The 18189-nt window shown below is 26.7% G+C and overlaps 3 protein-coding genes across 7 annotated transcripts; 1 reads left to right on the plus strand and 2 right to left on the minus strand.

The window, feature by feature from the left end:
• Nucleotides 1-360: 360 nt before the first annotated feature.
• LOC145750480 (mucin-13-like) lies at nucleotides 361-9761 on the minus strand. 2 transcript variants are annotated; one of them, XM_082566524.1, is made up of 13 exons: nucleotides 9647-9761; nucleotides 9274-9446; nucleotides 9019-9040; nucleotides 8707-8856; nucleotides 8421-8500; nucleotides 8213-8353; nucleotides 8052-8130; nucleotides 7748-7894; nucleotides 7402-7518; nucleotides 7106-7260; nucleotides 2908-3027; nucleotides 2055-2132; nucleotides 361-1750 (listed from the first exon to the last, which is right to left on the minus strand). In XM_082566524.1, the coding sequence occupies exons 1-13, from the start codon at nucleotides 9708-9710 to the stop codon at nucleotides 1667-1669; spliced, it is 1410 nt and encodes a 469-aa protein (XP_082422650.1). In that variant the 5' UTR covers nucleotides 9711-9761; the 3' UTR covers nucleotides 361-1666. The 2 variants fall into 2 exon arrangements, with proteins under 2 accessions (XP_082422650.1, XP_082422649.1); XM_082566523.1 differs by having other exon boundaries at nucleotides 9274-9449; nucleotides 9647-9756.
• A 554-nt stretch (nucleotides 9762-10315) lies between these two features.
• On the minus strand, nucleotides 10316-14760 carry LOC145750649 (ecto-NOX disulfide-thiol exchanger 2-like). The gene is made up of 14 exons (XM_082566725.1): nucleotides 14629-14760; nucleotides 14100-14253; nucleotides 13889-13981; nucleotides 13536-13667; nucleotides 12988-13191; nucleotides 12721-12836; nucleotides 12420-12516; nucleotides 11943-12049; nucleotides 11631-11703; nucleotides 11452-11528; nucleotides 11192-11303; nucleotides 11029-11097; nucleotides 10863-10951; nucleotides 10316-10646 (listed from the first exon to the last, which is right to left on the minus strand). Exons 1-14 carry the CDS (start codon nucleotides 14716-14718, stop codon nucleotides 10527-10529), a joined length of 1533 nt encoding a protein of 510 aa, XP_082422851.1. The 5' UTR covers nucleotides 14719-14760; the 3' UTR covers nucleotides 10316-10526.
• Nucleotides 14761-15099: 339 nt separating this feature from the next.
• On the plus strand, nucleotides 15100-17792 carry LOC145750237 (eukaryotic translation initiation factor 4E type 3-like). Of its 4 annotated transcripts, none has more exons than XM_082566221.1 (8): nucleotides 15100-15387; nucleotides 15452-15686; nucleotides 16127-16199; nucleotides 16265-16359; nucleotides 16440-16500; nucleotides 16585-16651; nucleotides 16772-16927; nucleotides 17136-17792. In XM_082566221.1, exons 2-8 carry the CDS (start codon nucleotides 15472-15474, stop codon nucleotides 17174-17176), a joined length of 708 nt encoding a protein of 235 aa, XP_082422347.1. In that variant the 5' UTR covers nucleotides 15100-15387; nucleotides 15452-15471; the 3' UTR covers nucleotides 17177-17792. The 4 variants fall into 4 exon arrangements, with proteins under 4 accessions (XP_082422347.1, XP_082422346.1, XP_082422348.1 ...); XM_082566220.1 differs by having other exon boundaries at nucleotides 15100-15334; XM_082566222.1 differs by having other exon boundaries at nucleotides 15100-15325.
• Nucleotides 17793-18189: the final 397 nt, after the last annotated feature.

Below are 18189 nucleotides of genomic sequence, written 5' to 3' on the forward strand. Positions count from 1 at the left end.
GATGTTATAATTTCTACCCAAAAATTGTTCATTCGCACATGTTTATGAAAGGGGAAGTACCAAGAGAGTTGCCAAACAAAACTGTATAGTGTTTCCAAATAATATTTATGTTAATTTTAGGAAAAACATACTTATTTTTAATTGATTATTTTAAGTCAGTAAATGCAAACTTTCTTGTTTAACTTAAATTACGTCTAAATTTAAAAATTTAACTAAACTATCCAATTTTCCCATCCTACTTTTAAATATACAAAAAAAATAATTTTTTAAACTCACTTTGCAACGTATAGCAATGGAGAGCAGTATAGTTATTACATATCATTCTGCGAAACAACCTTTTTAATTAAAACAAAATTAAACTATTTTAAAATTGATTTTACTACAGTATTACAAAAATCAAAGCATGAGTCCAAAGTGTACAAAAGTGCTCCAGTAGTGCATAAAAATGGAGACGAAAACTATTAATTGTCATGTTTATATTACTATCAGTTGGCTACATTTTGGCAATAGCATTCTCGGGCGGTTTACAACGCTTTAAAAACAAATTAAAAATCATACAAGAAGAATAAATCAGCACCATTCGTCGTTTTACTATACCAGATAGCTATAAATGTACAAAACCCAATTAACTTAAAATTTCAATAAAAACATGTAAAAACAGAAAATCGTGTTATAAAATAACAGAAAAAAATTAATAAATATTTCGTTGAAGTGGGCTAGCATACAGTAGCAAACGAGAAAAAAAATTAGCAAACACCAAAATTAAACAGGCAAAGTAAAAGCGCAAATATTAACAGCGAAACACAATGGGTGAAACCGAGTACTGAACAGCACAAAAATATAATAAAAACACCAAAATTAATACACAAAATACTAAAAAAACATACTTCGCGAAAAAAACATACATCATACTCAAACAAAGTAGATAATAATAAAATTAAACTGTTACACAATGTCTTAGTATTTAGAATTAAAGAATATATGAAGAACGAAAGGAACACAATGTACAAAAATATTGATTACAGAAATTGCAAAAATAAATGATTGTGATTAAACAGTGATTGGGAAAAAAATATATAAAAATAAATTATTTTTAAATTAATAAACATGAGATTTAACCATGTGCACTTTTTTAAAGTAATACTGTGTAAAAAATTGCTCGTGCTATTAGAAGGAATGTCTTTTTTTAGGCTGGTACACTTAGAAAATCATGTTTGTTAAGAAGAAAAAATTACATGAAACAGCAGCCAAAAAACTCTTCTACCAATCAAATTTGAAAATTTGGGTAAAAATAAACGGCAAACGGTCATGCGTCGTCGGGAAAGAGTTTAAAAAGACTATTCGCGTCGCGCCTTTATTTGATCATTAAAAAATTATGTTTCAGAAAACAAACACTTTTGGGCGAAACTAGATTCCGATGGTGATGATCAATAAAAGGCACTTGCTCCAATATCGCGGATGACATAAAACGAGATTAATAATTAAGCTTGGATTTACCCGAAATTTTTTATAGCAGTCTAAAACACGCCATTCCGATTTCAAAATTTCAAGATAACAAAATTCCAGTACGAGGCGGGGTGAATGAACAAAGGTCGGAAATTATTTATGAGGAATTTGGAATGGTTTGATTTTGGCGTGACGTCACGGGAACAAGAGGAATTTTTTTTTAGAAATAATCGAGCGCCTTATTTTCTTTCGTTGATCTTTGGTTGGGGTTGACGGGAGAAAAAGTGCTACTGCTGTGCTCTCTCTAAAAAAAATTAAATCAAAAATCAAATAACACAAAAATAACAATAAGACTTTGCAAAAATGGATATTGGAAAAAAACATTAACTTAAATAAAACAAAAAAAATTTTTAAATAATTTTGTAATTAAAACAATTTTAATAATTAATTTAATTTTAAATATTTTTCTACAACGTTTTTAAGATTAATTTTTTAAGGTCCTTAACCAAAAATAAATTTGGTAATAATTTAAACATAAAACATTTTAAATCTACAATATAAATGGTAACAAAGCATAAGCATAACATAATAAGTTCTTGTTATTTTACCTGGTGTGAAGCACCCTCGAAACCATGATTGGTATGCCCGTTTGTTTGACTTACTTCGTTCGAATTATGCCTTTGTACCTGTGCAAACAAAATATTAAAAGTTTTAATATATCAAAAATTTAATTTTGAATTTTGGGTTATTAAAATTAAAAAAATGATTTTATAAATTTAAACACTACGATGTGTAAGACTTTTAAATTTTTATTACTTAAAAAAAAATTTAAAAACTTTTATACCGAACTTAATTTAAATGAGAATAAAAATTTAAAATAAAAAGCAGTATTTCAAATGACGACCTTGTAAATTAAAATATAGGCGTAGCCTTTGATTTATACCCATATTATAAATCAAGAATGTAAGCTAGTACAACATTAAATACTTGATTAATTGCGTATATAGCAAACGTTAAGAATATAATCATAATTTATTCCATAAATAGATTACAAATTGTTGACTTAAATTTCCAAGCGTGTAATTAGTGCGTTATGACTCTGTACCATATCCTATCTATTATGTAAGTAAAGCTCTTAGAGAAAAATTAAAAATAAATAATTAATGACAAGTTACTTATGCGAATCATACGCACAATGAATTAGAGGTTAAATATTAGGTTTAGCATATGTTAACATGATTTCGTGTTTAGTTAAACCGGTAACATAAAAAAACATGTTAATTAGAGTAATACTATAACATTTTTTTTATTTTTTTTTCACAAATTATATTTTTTTTGTATATCGTTTTTGTATTTTTACCAAACCAAATCAAAGTTAAACCAAATTTGAACCAAATTTAAAAGTACAGTTTCAAAAATAGATTAAAATGTGAATTTTTTTACCAATGGGTTTTAACTTACCGATGGGGTTGTTGAAGGTCTTCCGTTATTAATACTTGTCATCTGCATATCCTCTATGTTACTTTTACCTTCGGGTAACCATGCCCTCATCATACCAGGCTGGAAGGAAGTGAATGGGTTCTAAAAATAAAAATTATATATAATAATTAATAATTACAGAAAAACATAAATGTAACACCAATCTTAAATAAATATTTTATTTAAATAATACTAGTTGGGTAAGAGATGTTTTATTAACTTAGACGGGTATTACAAAATCGCTTGTTTTAATATGGTATTGCTCATTAGGCTTTATTATACTAAGTATACCGTACTTTCCCTTAATAATAAAACAAAGGTTGTGTTTAATTAATAAGGCCAGGCACTTACGCTAGAAAACTAAAGCGCCAAACAAAAATTACACGAAAAAATGTTTACTTAACTAAATTAATTACCTAAAAACGTGATTCAATTTAAATATTTAAAGCTTATATTAGTATGATTTACTTTTTAAAAATTTATGCAATGACACAACAAACAAAAACAGCTAAAAGGAAACTAAAATAAAACAACAAATTTTATTTTTTATAATAAATTCAAGGTAAATCAATAAAATCGACATCATATGATGCGAATGCAAATACAAATAATATATTTGGTTGTAAATAAATGGCAAGTCGTTAAGTCGAAATAGAAAGTCAAACGTAATTGTGCCTGCACTTCGAAATAGAAAGTCGAAATTAGAAAGTCAAATGTAATTGTGCCTGCGCTAATATTGACCAAATGTAATGCATTAAGTCTGTATTGGTATTTTTGTCATAAGAATAAGTTAACTTAAACGCGATAAGATACCCTAAAATATATGTTTTTTTTAATTATTCACAATTATTATTACAAAGAAGTTTGTTTTTAAAAACACGCAAGATAGAAAAAAACATAGCTAAAATATATCAATTATATTTCAAATTTAAATTCTAAACATTTAAACAAACTTAATTTTTAATTTAAAAAATTTTTATATATATTTAAAATTAAATTTGTTATAAGTACCCAACCCCGTCATATAAGTACCCAATCCCTTTCCTTATTTAATCAAGGTGTGAAGTCCAGAATTAGTAAATATGTAGTGACGTATAAGTAATTAACTACAGCACACAAAAAAAATCAAAAACAAACTAAAAATTTAAATATTTTTGAGATTGATCACCTTTGGTTAAAAGCAAACGTAAAGCCCTTATATCAAATCAACGCAATCAAACAAATATAATTTTTTTTAATAAGCCATTAATCAAAAATAATTGAATGGTTGTTAAAATAAATCCTACCGATCCATACATTTTTAATTGATTTTTTTTAAATTTAAAATTGTATATAATTTATTTAATTTAATTTTTTTACAATGTTTTATTATATTAAAAAAGGGAATTTTTAAAGGAAAGCCCTTTTTTAAACAAATTTTGCGCCTTTACAATATTTACAAATTAACAATTGTGCCAATTTAATTTATTTAATCTAAAAATAATATGATAAAAATAAGGACAACTTTTTAGCTAAACCCAGAGTTATTTGTTAAATTGTACTCGACCGAACCAATTAGTCAACATACAAAAAAATCCGATAATGAATCAGTGAAAACGTATTGATCAACTTTCGCTTGGAGTGCACTTGAACATTGCTTGAATAATACGAAATAAGCGACAAAGCTATTTAAGTGGCTATTGTGTTTAAAACTCTTCGTTATCGCGTTTGTTAAAAATGAATTTTCGACGAATTTCTATAACAACGAAATCATGTTTTTTTCGTGTGTGTACTTAAAGTGTATTAAATAAACAAGTGATATTAGCAAATCCTGTTTCGCTATATAAAAAAACAGTTTAAAATATACTAAAGCTGTTATTCAATATTTTATTTTAAAAAATATTTTATTTTTTCTTCTTTGTATATAATTTTAAAGACCTAATATTTAAATTTAAAATTGCATTCTGTATTAAGTTATTAAAATTAAATAAAGTATTTCGTCATAAAAACGTGTAAAACTTATATTTTCTTTTTTAATAAAAAAAAAAATTTATTATATTTTTATTGATTATTTTATATCTATTAAAACTTTTAATTAAATTTGTGGTTTGATATTTTGCATATTAAATTGTGAAATCCATAATTTATTGTTCGTTGTTCAATAAAATATAGACTTCATGTCGGGCGTTGTTATGTTTTCCAAATAGTCTCTTAAGTCAGTCAGTATTTATTACACATTTACGGCAACAACACACCCTCGACTATTAAACGTATTGCGTCAATGCATGTGATATAAAAACAGTAAAAGTATTTTAGGTAAGTTTTTATGACTATATTACCGTGTGATATTAAGCTTTGGAATTTGCTTTGTGCCACTAGGTTTAAAGAGTTGCTTCGTAAATATCAGGTTGAAAATGAATTTAAAAAAAGGAATTCACGGACGCAAACTAGAACGTGCAAAAAATTAAAAAAAATTTTAAATTCACAATTTTTTAAATAATTTAAATTAAACACCCACAACTCAGGATTTCTTTACCAAATAATAAAAAACAATTCGAGCGCTTGTTTTATTCGGGAAACCTAAATAAACATCCAATATGTTCATTATATGGATGGCTGACAAAGGAACTACGTTGTTCTTTGTTACCCCAATTATAGCATAAGACTTATCATTGATCTTACTAACGTAGGACTAACCATATTACACAAAATACCAGGTTAAAATTACCAGACAATGGAAAAACATATTTTTCTGACGAAAAGTTTTTACGAACCGTGTTTAAATTAAAAAATTATAAAAAAATAAAACATTTCTAAATTTTGTATTTCTAATAACAACAAAAACAAATTTATTTGAAATTTAAAAACACAAACTGTGCTTTAAGTTTAATTAACCTAATGAATTTATCGATAATCAATTCATAAACTAAAAAAATATACGTCAATATTTAAACAAATGAGTTAATTTCCTTTAATAGCCTAATAAGATTGTTTCAATAATTTTAAACATATGTTTGTTATAAACGGATGCAATTAACAAACGACAATGAAATACACAACTCGATGTTTTAAGTTAAACGTAAGTTCAAATCATGACGCCAATTGTAAATAAATAACTTAGTAATCTAGTTTAAAACGTTGATGCCATTTAAAAGCAATATATTGTTTCCTTAATACCCGATTTTCACATAGGCTTTTTTAATATTTCAATGTCGACAAGGCAAAGTGGTTAAACGCAGTGGCGACTTTACTTTTTGGGAAAACGCCGTTTACTTGACATTTAAAGTGTGGCAATCACTACTTATGGAGTGTCTGAGTTCAAAACCCACTACTTCCATGCCGTAGCGTTCTTGCGTAAGATATTTACCCATTATACCGTAAGATATTTATCTTATATTCCGTTACTTTAACAAACAACCGGCAGGCCATTGACCCGACTATATATTTATAATGTACCAGGTATGCAACACTCCAAACACAGAGAGAAATTGCAAAACTAAGCCAGGACAACAGAAGCAATTTAATTTATGTTTAGACAGTTGAGGTCGACTTTCATAAAAAAAAAACGTAAAGATGACTTAACGCCGCTATTAGTTTAGTGTAAAATTTAATGGCGACAAACACGAGTTTGACTCACATTTTATCACCGGAATTAAAGTATACGGAGCTACAAAACACACAAACGTGTATTCACAAAATTCCAAATTAAAAAAATATTTAAATTGCCAATCTTAACTGTTTTTTGACCCTGGCAATAAGATATGCATAAAAGTGTTAAATGTGTGGCTATATACATGTCGAAACAACCTTGTTTAACTTAACCGTAATATTTGATTAAGGAACGTTTAAACAAAAAAGTAAAACCGCAGTACATAAGTTATAAATCATCCATTTTAAGCAAGTAAGCTAGAACTTTTAATTAACAAATTTGTTCATCTTTTATTGGGTGAAGCTTTTCTTAAAATTATAAATAATATTATATAAATTAAAAATTATATCATTTTTATGTTGGCATCAATAAAATGCTCAAATTTTACAATCGTTACACTATTTAAAAAAATACCTTTTAAAATTTAATTGTATTTTGGGGATTTTATATTCATTGTGTAGCTGTTCTTTTCAAAATGAATATATAATTTTTTTTATTTAATTAAAATGATTTAAATTTTATATTACTAAAAAAGAATAAATTTGTATATACCTGTAAATCTATTTCGCCAGTTTCGGTTAGTTTTTTAGAATTTTTCTTTCCTTTTGTATTTTGGGTTCTACGAGAGCAATAACATGAAACTCCAATCAGTATAATTATGATCAGGCCACATCCAGCAGCTACTACAGTTAGGACAAATTGCCAGGCTAAAAAAACAAAAGAGTTAAAAAAAATTATTTTTTAATGGCTATTTTAAACTTTGTTAGGTATAAAACGCTTTTTAAAAAAAGTACCTAAAAAACTCTAAAAATTACAAAAAAAATTTTTAAGCTAAAAATAGAACTCACGTTCAGCACAATTGATTCCAGTAAAGCCCCACATACAAGTACAAGTTCGGATATCTAGTTCAGTATTACACCAACCAAACGGTCCATTGCAGTCTGCATTACTTAAACAAATTTGATCTAAAACAGAACATAAATTATTTGTTTATCAGAACAATTTATTTACGTTGCAAAAACATAAAACAGAAATTTTGATATTTAAAAAAAAAATTAAATTTTGTTTGAGATTAAAGGTTTAAATTATCGTAGACATAGCTTTGAAGGGCTTGCAATTCCAAGGTATTTGCAATATATAGCAGATATTTGTCATAAGTTAATAATAAAAAAATAAATATAAAAATAGATTTACCAACACAAACAGTATCATTTAAGTTGTACGTGTTTGATGTAGTACATGAGCACACAGCGTAACCATAAAAGTTAACTGAACATTTTGTTGATGTAGCATCACAGTAATCTGAGAATGCCCCATTGCCTGTACAAGAAACTGATGGGTCTAAAAAAAAATTATTTTTAAAAAAAATATCTTTAATTTTTTTCTTTGAGTTTTAAATAAACACATTGACCAATATTTAAATGCTTCAATACAGATTTTTTTTAGATTATTGTAAAGTTAAATATTAAAAATTTAAATAAATTGTTTGTTCTCTTACCTATCACAGTGTCGCAAGAGCTTGATACATTTAAAGTTAAAGAACTTGCAACAGCTGTTGTGTCACTAACTCCACAGTCCTTTAAAATTAATTATATTTAACATATACTCAAAAGTAACTTTAAAAGTATAAAAATAATTAACAAAATGTAAAAAAAATACCAATGCTGATTGAACTGTGCTATCATTTACAGTTGCCAAATTCTCATATGTTAGTTCATATTTTACAACGGTGCTACCACTTGTTATGGATAAAACTTTAATAGAAACAAAACCTTCAGTTTTAGCAAATATAGATTCCGTCTGGTAAAGAAAATATTCATTAAAATAAAATTACAATTTACACATAAATGTTTAACTAAAGACTTACTGCATCTTTTATTGCCTTATTGTTTTCCGTATTATTAATATATTCTTCTATGTAAGTGATTTCTCCTCCAAAAAATTTACCTTGAATATTTTTTTTATATACATAAAATTTTTAATAGAAGATCAATTTTTAAGTTTAAATGTTAGAAGTGAGCATCTTTGCTGATAATATTACTATGTTATATTTGCCTAGTGCATTAAAGATGAAAACAAAATAAGATATGTTTGCTCTGTAAGATTTGGTTTAACTTAAAATTCAATTTAATACAAACATTTAATTTACTTACCTTTAACACATGATACTGGGGCACTTTCATCAGCATTGGGATTATAATATCCAGGGGCACACACACATACACACAAACAATCATTTTCTGCAGTAGGTGGTTTACAAATATAAGATGGACTACTTTTGCATTCTATTTCAGGGCACTCCACTACAATGAAAATATAAATCATTTACAGCAATTTTTAAATCGTAGTAGTTGAAAAATTAAAAATGAGGTTTGGATTTTTCACAAAGAAATTCAGATCAAACATTTTTTAAAAGTTATTTATAAATTTTTTTATATATGTAACTTCTGGTGAATAAGAATTACCTCCACTTCCAGCTTCATTGTCCTAAAAAAAATAAAATTTTAGTTAATTTCAATTGTAAAATTTGTATATATATAAATTTTTTTTTATAAATTTTTAACATGAGATAGTTTCCACAACATAAATAAATAGTACCACTATCTGTTAAATCATTATTAATTTGTCATGTAATTTAATTGTTTTTACTAACTAAATTTTTTTTTTAATTGGTTAAAAAAAATTAAACATATATTAAATGAAATTTAAAAAAGTTTTACCTGACGTTTTACTCTATCATGTGGATTAATAAACACTAAAGTTTTTGCCTCCGAAATCTCTTGTTTATTTTCACCATTTGCTTGTATTTCATTAATTAATAAATCTGATTTTTTTTCGACTATGTCTTCATCCATTATTCTTAATAACATTTCTTCATATTGTCTTTCATTTTCTGCTAAAAAATTCATTTTAAGAATATATTTTATTTAAATACTAAAAAAATAGTTTTTTACTAATAATAATAGGTGTTAAATAGAAGACAAATTTAAAATTTTATAAAAACAAAAATATATATATATATCAAATTTATTAAATAAAAGGCAATACGTTTTTACACTTTAAAAAAAAATTAAAACTAAAACAACTACTCACGAAATGTGAAAGATGCTGATAGCATAACACAACCCAAAAGCAAGAGCTTTGATAATAGTTTCATATTTTTATATATTTGTATTTCAAAAGCCTCTTTTAAATATTTCTGATTATATATTCTGTAAAATTAAATATTGATAATTTACACGTATTTAAAACCATAATAAGAACACTGTACTTCATATAGTGTAAAAGCCCTATGTAACATAACACTACGTTGGCTATTTTTTCTCTACAGAGCTCTCTACAACCGACGCTTTTCCCTAACAACACCGACAACACATGTACTCACTTAAACGGTACGCTGTTGAGAGCGAACTAAAAATAAAATTACGTTTTCGTTGTATTTATATGGACGACCACCACCAAGCGTTTGTTTACTTTAATACTCAATGTCCACTTAGTTCAACCGATAGTAAGCACCGTTTTTCTAACGAATACAGTCACATGCTCACCTTTGTTGACTGTTTAATTTATTACGTTTAGGCGTATATTTTTAGATTAATTAAACAATTCCTCTTAACATCAACGCATGTTTGACTTTGTACATGTTTAAATAAAATATGTAATATTGAGTTTATTAATAGTTTCATTTTTAGTGTAAACCATAGGCAATATACATGATAACGAACATTAATCAACAACTGTGTATAAATATGTTTTTAAATATTTTATTTGACGATCAACTATTGCATTAAAACTAAACAAATCGAAGAAAGTTTGGTTTTTTTTTTTGCTTTTGATTGAAGATTAAAAATAGAAACAAAAACTGCCATGCTATATTAATCAAAGTTTTCTATATATGTAAATCTAAGACCAAATAACAGTTCCATGATTAGTTGCACAAAACTAATATTTCTTTTTTTGATAAAAACAAGAGTTATTCATTTAAAGGCTTTATTTTCCATTTTCTAGTAGCTTTGCCCTTTTCAATGCATATTTTCAACGAAAAAACGTCATTAAGTTTAAGAAGTAAAATTTCCAAGTCATTTGCAGTAGCCTAAAACATAAAAGATGACACAATAAAAATAAAATACTTTAAAAAAAGGTCCTTTTACACTCGAAAAAAGTCAGTAAATTATTACACACTAGGGTTTATTACATGGAGTCCTGGGTAGGAAAACTAAAGTCACTGTTTAGACCTTCAAAGTAAGCCTTTCCATTTCGAGAATAACTATATCCACAAAAGTGCTATTTTTTATATAATTCTACTTACAACATGAATTTTATGTTCTTTAAGGTAAAATAATATTGTATCAGTTGGAGCCCCATTTGGAAACAGTTTAAGAAAAGGAGGTAAAACGCCTGAAATAAAATCAAAAATTGTTAATGAAATTAAGATCTGCAAATCTTTTTGATATATAAGTTTTTTTAATACTTACAAATAAGTTTGGCATCTTTCAGATTTAAATTTTCCGCATCTAAAATTTTTTTCTTTGCTTTTCCACTTTCTAAAAATAACATTGTTTTAAAAATAGCTTAATATTACGATGGGAGAAAAAAAACATAAAAAAAATAATTTGTTTTTTAATTATAAAATATGACCTGATGCTTCGTCTAATTCCTTTAACTCATCTTTTAATTTTGAAATTTCTTGATCTTTTACTTTGATCTCAGAATCTTTTGTTTGGACTTTAACAATTAAATCCCAAGCTTGCTAATAACAAAATATTGCCATTAAAGTTTTTAGACAATATAGAAAGTTTGAAAATACTTCATTGCCCCACTAAAACCAATATCAACAGCAAAAATGTGGCCTAATAATTAAAAATATGATTTTTAAAATAATTTAAAAACAGTTTTACTTGTTGCATATTTTGAAGCTGGCCTTTTAAAGATTCGGTAGTTTCATCTTTTGGTGTATCTGATTTATCGTTCTTTTCTAAAAAAATGTAACATTTATTAATATTTAAAATATCATTTTTTTGCATGAATTTTTTTTATTAATTAAATATTTTTATAAAATAAATTATTAAAAAACAACCTGGCTTTGTTGATTTTTTTATGTTTTGATCTTCAGTTAGCTTTTTTATATTGTCTTTCATGTCTAAACCACTCTAAATAATCAAAATATTATGGCTTTATATATTAAAAAATAACACCAAAAAAATAAGTTTTAACAAAAACATTGCAGATAATGTTATGGAAAAATGTAACTTAAATTATAACAAAAAATAAATCAATAAATTACAATATTAAAGACGACTTTGTAAATTTAATTATTCACACTAACAATTTTGATACATCTTTTTGACACAAAAATTTTGACACAAAAAATATTAGACTTAAATCTTACTCTAGCTTCATCCAGCCAAGAAAGAATAGATTTATGTTGAAGTTTTGTGAATTTATTCCAAACCCTCTCATGTCTTGTGTCCTTGTACAACTGAATAAGGCTGTTCACTGTGTAAAAAATATTACATCAAATTAAAAAATATTAACATTTTTACATATGGTAATTATAAACAAAAGATAATAAAAAAATTCTTGCATTTGTCAGTAAAATTATTATCACATAGTAATCATTAGTAAGATTTAGTAGGTAAAACAATTCAGTACATGAGAATTCAAGATTATGTATACTGCCTTTAATCTAGAGCACCTTGAATAAGGTTCTATAAGCAGTACAAACACCTGCCATGTTAAAAACCAATAAGCAGAATAAATACGGAGAAATTATAATCAATAATATACCAAACTGCCTAAGACAACTCAAGACATGATTGGGAAAACAAACTGTAAATAAATACATATAACTATAAGGTTCTCTTACAGCCTTCATCAATTCTTAAGTTGTTAAAGTTGTAACGATGTAGAACTGTTTTATATTCTTCATCAAGTTGTTTGTTTTGATCAAGTAGGTTCCGAACCTAGATAAAATTTAAAAAGATTAAAATTTTTTTTTTACCAATTATATAAATTGCTATTTAAGAACTTTGACAAACTTAGGGATAAAAACTAAACAACTAAATATTTAAAAATTTATACATCTTCTTTGCCTTAAGCTAAAAAATTTACTTTAAAATCCTATGAAAATTAAAAACGCTATTAAAAATACACACAACAGTTTTTACCTGCACGTAACTACCTTGTAGCATAGTGTAAAATTTAAGAGAATTAGTTTTATTAATTGCTTGAGAGTTTAGCCAACTTCTTAATATAATCACTGCATCTTGATGTTTCTCATAATCTGAAAAAAAAAATTCAAAAAAATAAACTAAAAAATTCTGTTTAATATCACTAAGGAAATTTAAAAACTTACAACATTTTTTATTATTTTTGTCCAAAATCATAAATAATTACATACAATTTAACTATATTTTTTTTCTCAATTATTCTACCTTTTAAATTAGCTATTACATTATCAAAAGCACTATAAGTAAATTGTGGAATTTCTGGTATCTCGTCCAGGGAAATATTTAATTTTTTAGCAAATTTTTCTTTCTTGTGAACTTCTTCCCGATCTTCCTGGGATTCAGAATATTTCACCATCAACCTAAAACTTACTGTTCTACCTTGCTCCATTTGGAGTATCATGTAATATCCTGTCAAAATTTAAAATCAGGTTATAAAGTTGGCCCTCTTTAAAAAGTATTCACAGTAAATGCAAAACATAACACATCACAAATTGAAGTAGTATTAAATATTATGCTATATGCTAAAGTGTATTTTTTTGGTTCTTTGTTCTTTTTTAAAAATTTTGTTATAATTAAAATACTGGCACAAAAAAACAGTGGTCAATATTAAATTATTTTACACTTTAAAGGAGTAATATTTAATCATTATTTAAAAAAAAATAATTAAACTTTAGAAATATTAAAATCGCAACACATGTTAACAAAACTATTTTTTCAAAAATAAAAGAACATGAAAATTTATTTTTTATTACCTAATACTGTCATAGCCAAATCCACACTTCCTTCTTTCTTAAATCTTATATAACAATGTCCTGAGGTTGGTCTACTTATTGATTGTATTTCACCTCCATTTAACTTAAAAACATCATTTAAGTTGTCCTCAACTAAAAAATTATGTTAAAAATTTGTAAAAGTTAACAAAAAAGCTGATTTTTTGTGTTTAATTGTAATGTACTTATAAAATACAAAAATTAAAACACAAAATTTATAATAGAAGTATTAAAAAACTAAAATATGACTACATGATTAATATAAGTTATTGGGGCTAGCTTTTTTTATATATATATATATCTTTTATTTTTGAAATTGAATTGAAAATTTTTACGTCTTCTTGATGGGCATAAAAAAGAAGGAATTCCACCAACATATATAGTTCGACAGAATTGAGGTTTTACACCATTTGGGACCCAAGCTGGATCTATGACAAAATAATCAAATAATTTTTTTAAGAAAGTTTTAGCAAAAAATACAGTTAAAATTAAAAACAAAGTTTTTTTTTTACTGGGAGTAAACTTATTTAAAATTTGAAAATAAACCCTCAGGTTTTGGAGGCATAAGCATGCAATCATTAAAAATAATTCTTCCATCTTGAGGTTGAGAATGATTTATTGTAGTGTTATTATAGTAAGGATCCATTCCCGAAGTAGAGTTATTATTCATCGAATTAATGTTCGACATATTTTGGGTAACCTGTATAGAATTATAATTACATAATTTACAAACTGCAAAAAAAAATAAATAACAGCTACTTTTTTTTTTTTTTTTTTTGGTTTTTCGCGCATTGATAAAAGTAAATAATAAATACGATATACAATTAATATTACAACAATGCGACGGGAAAAAATGACAAAATCAATTTAATGATTTAAAAAATAACAAAATCACTTAGTGCTTAAATGCTGCATATTGTAACGCTAATAATATATATTTAATAAGTTAGTTTTAAATAGAATATAACTATGATTAAATTTTTGTTTGTGGCATTAAATGAAATATTACTTTGAAGCAATTTTTTAGGCAATAAAAAGATCTAAAGATAGAAGTAGTATAGCTATGCAAACTTACCACGTCTCTTAGGCCTACATTTCTTCTATCAGATGTGTTATCGCCACGAAAATGGGGACTTCTTGATCTAGTTCGCCGATAATGATCCATTAACGCGATGAAAAATAAATACTTTGCAAAAACGTGGGTATGTTGTTTGTTATTAAAACAAGTTGCACGAAAGTCTTGAAGTTTACGCCAATTTGTGTATGCCATCAATATTTGGTGGCATCTACCGCTTTACAATTTAACATTGGCCTTTATAAACACAAAAAAAAACAAAACATGTAAAATTTAAAAAAACAAACAATGTAAAATACTAAATAATAAAGTTGCAAATGAAAATGCTAAGGTAAACGTAATCGCCTTATCTACAACCAAAGTTTTTATTTCACCCCAGCAATAATGAAAAGGTATCTTAAATCGGTTACAAGTTTTAGTCTTTGTGACGTCATTTTCCAATATGTAAACAAGGACATTGTTTGAGGAAAATATTTTTGTTTTCGAAGTATCGTAATTGACTTCCCCTTTTCACATTTGTTTTCTTTATTATAATAAAACCAGTTCCGCAATTGAAATATATCATATCGTAGTAACTTTTTTATCAATATACGTCGTAAAGAAACAAGATAATTTAACATTTGTTTAACTGTCTAAAGCAAAGTTAGAACGTTAACTGAAATTCGACAATTAACAGCTTAACTACGTGAAAGATATTGTAAGATAAGTGTGTGCTTTTACACATTGGTATTCTGGTTTAAAAGTATATTTTAAAGCTAGGTATTTCTAGTTATTATATTTTTGCTATGGTGTGTAGGATTTAATGTATTTTTTCCATCTGCAGAATAGAATAAATCGAAAAAAATGTCACAAGGTTTAAATGAATCTGGAATTGATGTTGATAACCTTTTTGGCACGAAAGATCGCTTTCAAGCCAGGGAGCGATCAAATTCACCATGCAATGCCACCAACAATAACATGAATTCACCTCGTTTGTCTAGAAAGGCAATCACAAGTTTGGGTGATACTGAAAAATCAGGGGTGGCATTAAACTCCCCTTGGACACTTTGGCTCGATAAGTATGCTGTTTTTAAATTAATTATGTTTTAATAATCTAAAAATCCACCTGATATTGTAGTAAAAAGTTATATCTGGCACGTGGTGTAGTGGTAAGAACACTTGCTACACCACACATGAGGTCGTGGGTTCAATCCCCACTGATCTCATGCTGTAGCGCCCTTGAGTAAGGCACTATAAACGGTATAAACTCCTGCTGAGCCAGCACTTAATCAGCAGCATAATTACTAAGCAATTATAGTCTCTATAATATCCCAAACTGCCACAGGCAACTCGAGACTGGGTCGGAGTAACTTATGTTACTCTATGTTTAAGTCGCGCATTCGACTTTCCCACATCGAGGATAAAGATATAAACAAAAAAAAAAAAAAAAAAAAATCTTGTGGCATATAATACAGGCTATAAAAGCATTAAATTCCCTTTTTTTAAATTAATTTTTTAGGTCGGTGCCTAACTCAACGACTGCACAGTATGAAGCAAACCTTCGAAAAATCTACACAGTCTCTACCATCGAGGTGGTAAAACTAAAAAAATATTAAAGTTTATTTTAAAATGAAACTGAAATTTATTTATTTGTTAGAGCTTTTGGGGGGTGTTTAACAACATTCCTGCTCCCAATGAACTAGTGGCCCGATACAGTTACCACATGATGAGAAACAACATTCGACCAGTCTGGTTAGCATAATGGTTAACAAATTTAAAATATTAAATTAAAAAAATGGAATAAAAAAAATGAAACATTACTTTTAATTAAGGGAAGATAAAAACCATGAGAATGGTGGTATGTGGAAGTTAAGGTGTAGAAAAGGTGTTACTGTAAGTTTATATTAATATTTTTTTGCACAGAGTTGCCCCAAAAGTAATATAATCTGAATTGTTATAAATTTGGTGTTTTAACAGGATAGTATATGGAGAGAGTTGGTCTTGGCCTGTATTGGGGAACAATTTACAGATAGTGTCAATGAGGGTAAACATTTATCAACAAAAAATATTTAAAAATGTCAAACAAAATAAGTTTGTAATAACACTCAATAACATTACCCTTTTAAAAATTTTTAATAAATAACACTTAAAATATTGATTTTAGATGATGACATAATAGGCTTAAGTGTAAGTGTTCGCAAAAATGACGACCTCATCCAATTATGGAATATGCAGTCGAGAGGAGTTAACGAAAAGCGGGTTATGAAAAAAGTTATAGAACTCGTGCCAGATGCTAACTTTGAGACTACATTTTACAAACGTAAGATTTCTTTTTAAAAACTGAAATATAAAATTTTACCAATATTATTGGTATAATTGCCATTGCTGGAACTGAGTAGGCATTAAGCCATAACAACAAGGTTTTAACAGGGTACTGGTCACATATATGTTTTGTTTGTACTAAGTTTATGTGTTGGTGTTTTGTTGACATTTGTATTCAATTAAAAATAATTTATTTTGATTTTTAGCACATCAACAACATCGCACGTACGAAGTGAGAAAATATTAGAAACTAAAGAGAAAATCTTGTTTGTTTACTAAAGCTCAGTGCCGTGCAATTAACCCACATTTTCCAATAAGCAATATGTGATCTGTCATGGTCATCAGACAAGATAAATTTTTTTTTCAATTTATGCTTAATTTTGCCCAGGCGTAGTTAATTAAATAGGCAATTAGAAAAAAAAGACAATTTATCAGACTTTAGTTGTATTAGTTTTTGTACTTTTGGTTGTACAGGATTTTAGGTTTAAAAGGGTACATTTTAATTATGTTCCGCAAACTGCACTTTGTTTTTATTGTTTTACACCTTTTTTTTAAGACCAAGTTATGTTCCCTAATTTGTTCGTTTGTAAAAAAAATTCATGTTCTTTTTCTGTACATATTATAACTACCATGTTTATATCACAAAGCATTTTTATTAATTTTTGCCACATTTTTATTTCTCATTTATCAAATAGTGTTTTAATGTATATTGGGCTTTTATATATAAATCTCAACATATTTACTCATACTGTTAAACTGGTGGCTTGTTTGTTATATGTTTAACTAATAGACTGTACATCACAGTCATTTCTGTAATTAGACATTTGCTTTGAATTTTAACAAAGTTTTAAATAAATCTGATATTCAAAAAAAAGATTGTTTGAAAGAAAATATGATTAATATAACTTGACAATTTGTTATAAATAAACCTACAAATATTAGAATAATTTAAGTCGACAAAACATAATAAATTCTCCGGCAGCGTGGTGTAGTGGTAAGAACACTTGCTACCACACATGAACTCCTGCTGAGTCAGCACTTAATCAGCAGCATACTTACTGGGCAATTATAATCTATAATATCCCAAACTGCCACAGGCAACTTGAGACTGGGTCGGAGTAACTGATGTTACTCTATGTTTAAGTCACGCATTTGACTCTCCTACATCGAGGAGAAAGATATATACAAAAAAAATATATATATATATATATAAAGGCTTTTTTTTCCAAATACAGTTCCATATTAATTGTTAAAAGAAAG

Source organism: Corella eumyota, chromosome 4 (assembly GCF_963082875.1).
Source record: "Corella eumyota chromosome 4, kaCorEumy4.1, whole genome shotgun sequence".
In the NCBI taxonomy this organism is placed as follows: Eukaryota; Metazoa; Chordata; class Ascidiacea; order Phlebobranchia; family Corellidae; genus Corella; species Corella eumyota.

Coding starts and splice junctions, on each gene's coding strand:
- LOC145750480 (XM_082566523.1), bottom strand. CDS start 9,710: ATGAAACTATTATCAAAGCTCTTGCTTTTGGGTTGTGTTATGCTATCA. Junction 7,895..8,051: donor CTCTTGCGACACTGTGATAG/GTAAGAGAACAA, acceptor ATTTTTTTTTAG/ACCCATCAGTTTCTTGTACA. Junction 3,028..7,105: donor CTGGCGAAATAGATTTACAG/GTATATACAAAT, acceptor TTTTATTTTTAG/AACCCATTCACTTCCTTCCA.
- LOC145750649 (XM_082566725.1), bottom strand. CDS start 14,718: ATGGATCATTATCGGCGAACTAGATCAAGAAGTCCCCATTTTCGTGGC. Junction 11,704..11,942: donor CTTGGCTGGATGAAGCTAGA/GTAAGATTTAAG, acceptor TTGATTATTTAG/AGTGGTTTAGACATGAAAGA. Junction 11,098..11,191: donor GGAATTAGACGAAGCATCAG/GTCATATTTTAT, acceptor TGTTATTTTTAG/AAAGTGGAAAAGCAAAGAAA.
- LOC145750237 (XM_082566219.1), top strand. CDS start 15,472: ATGTCACAAGGTTTAAATGAATCTGGAATTGATGTTGATAACCTTTTT. Junction 16,200..16,264: donor ACACAGTCTCTACCATCGAG/GTGGTAAAACTA, acceptor TTTATTTGTTAG/AGCTTTTGGGGGGTGTTTAA. Junction 16,652..16,771: donor TACAGATAGTGTCAATGAGG/GTAAACATTTAT, acceptor TATTGATTTTAG/ATGATGACATAATAGGCTTA.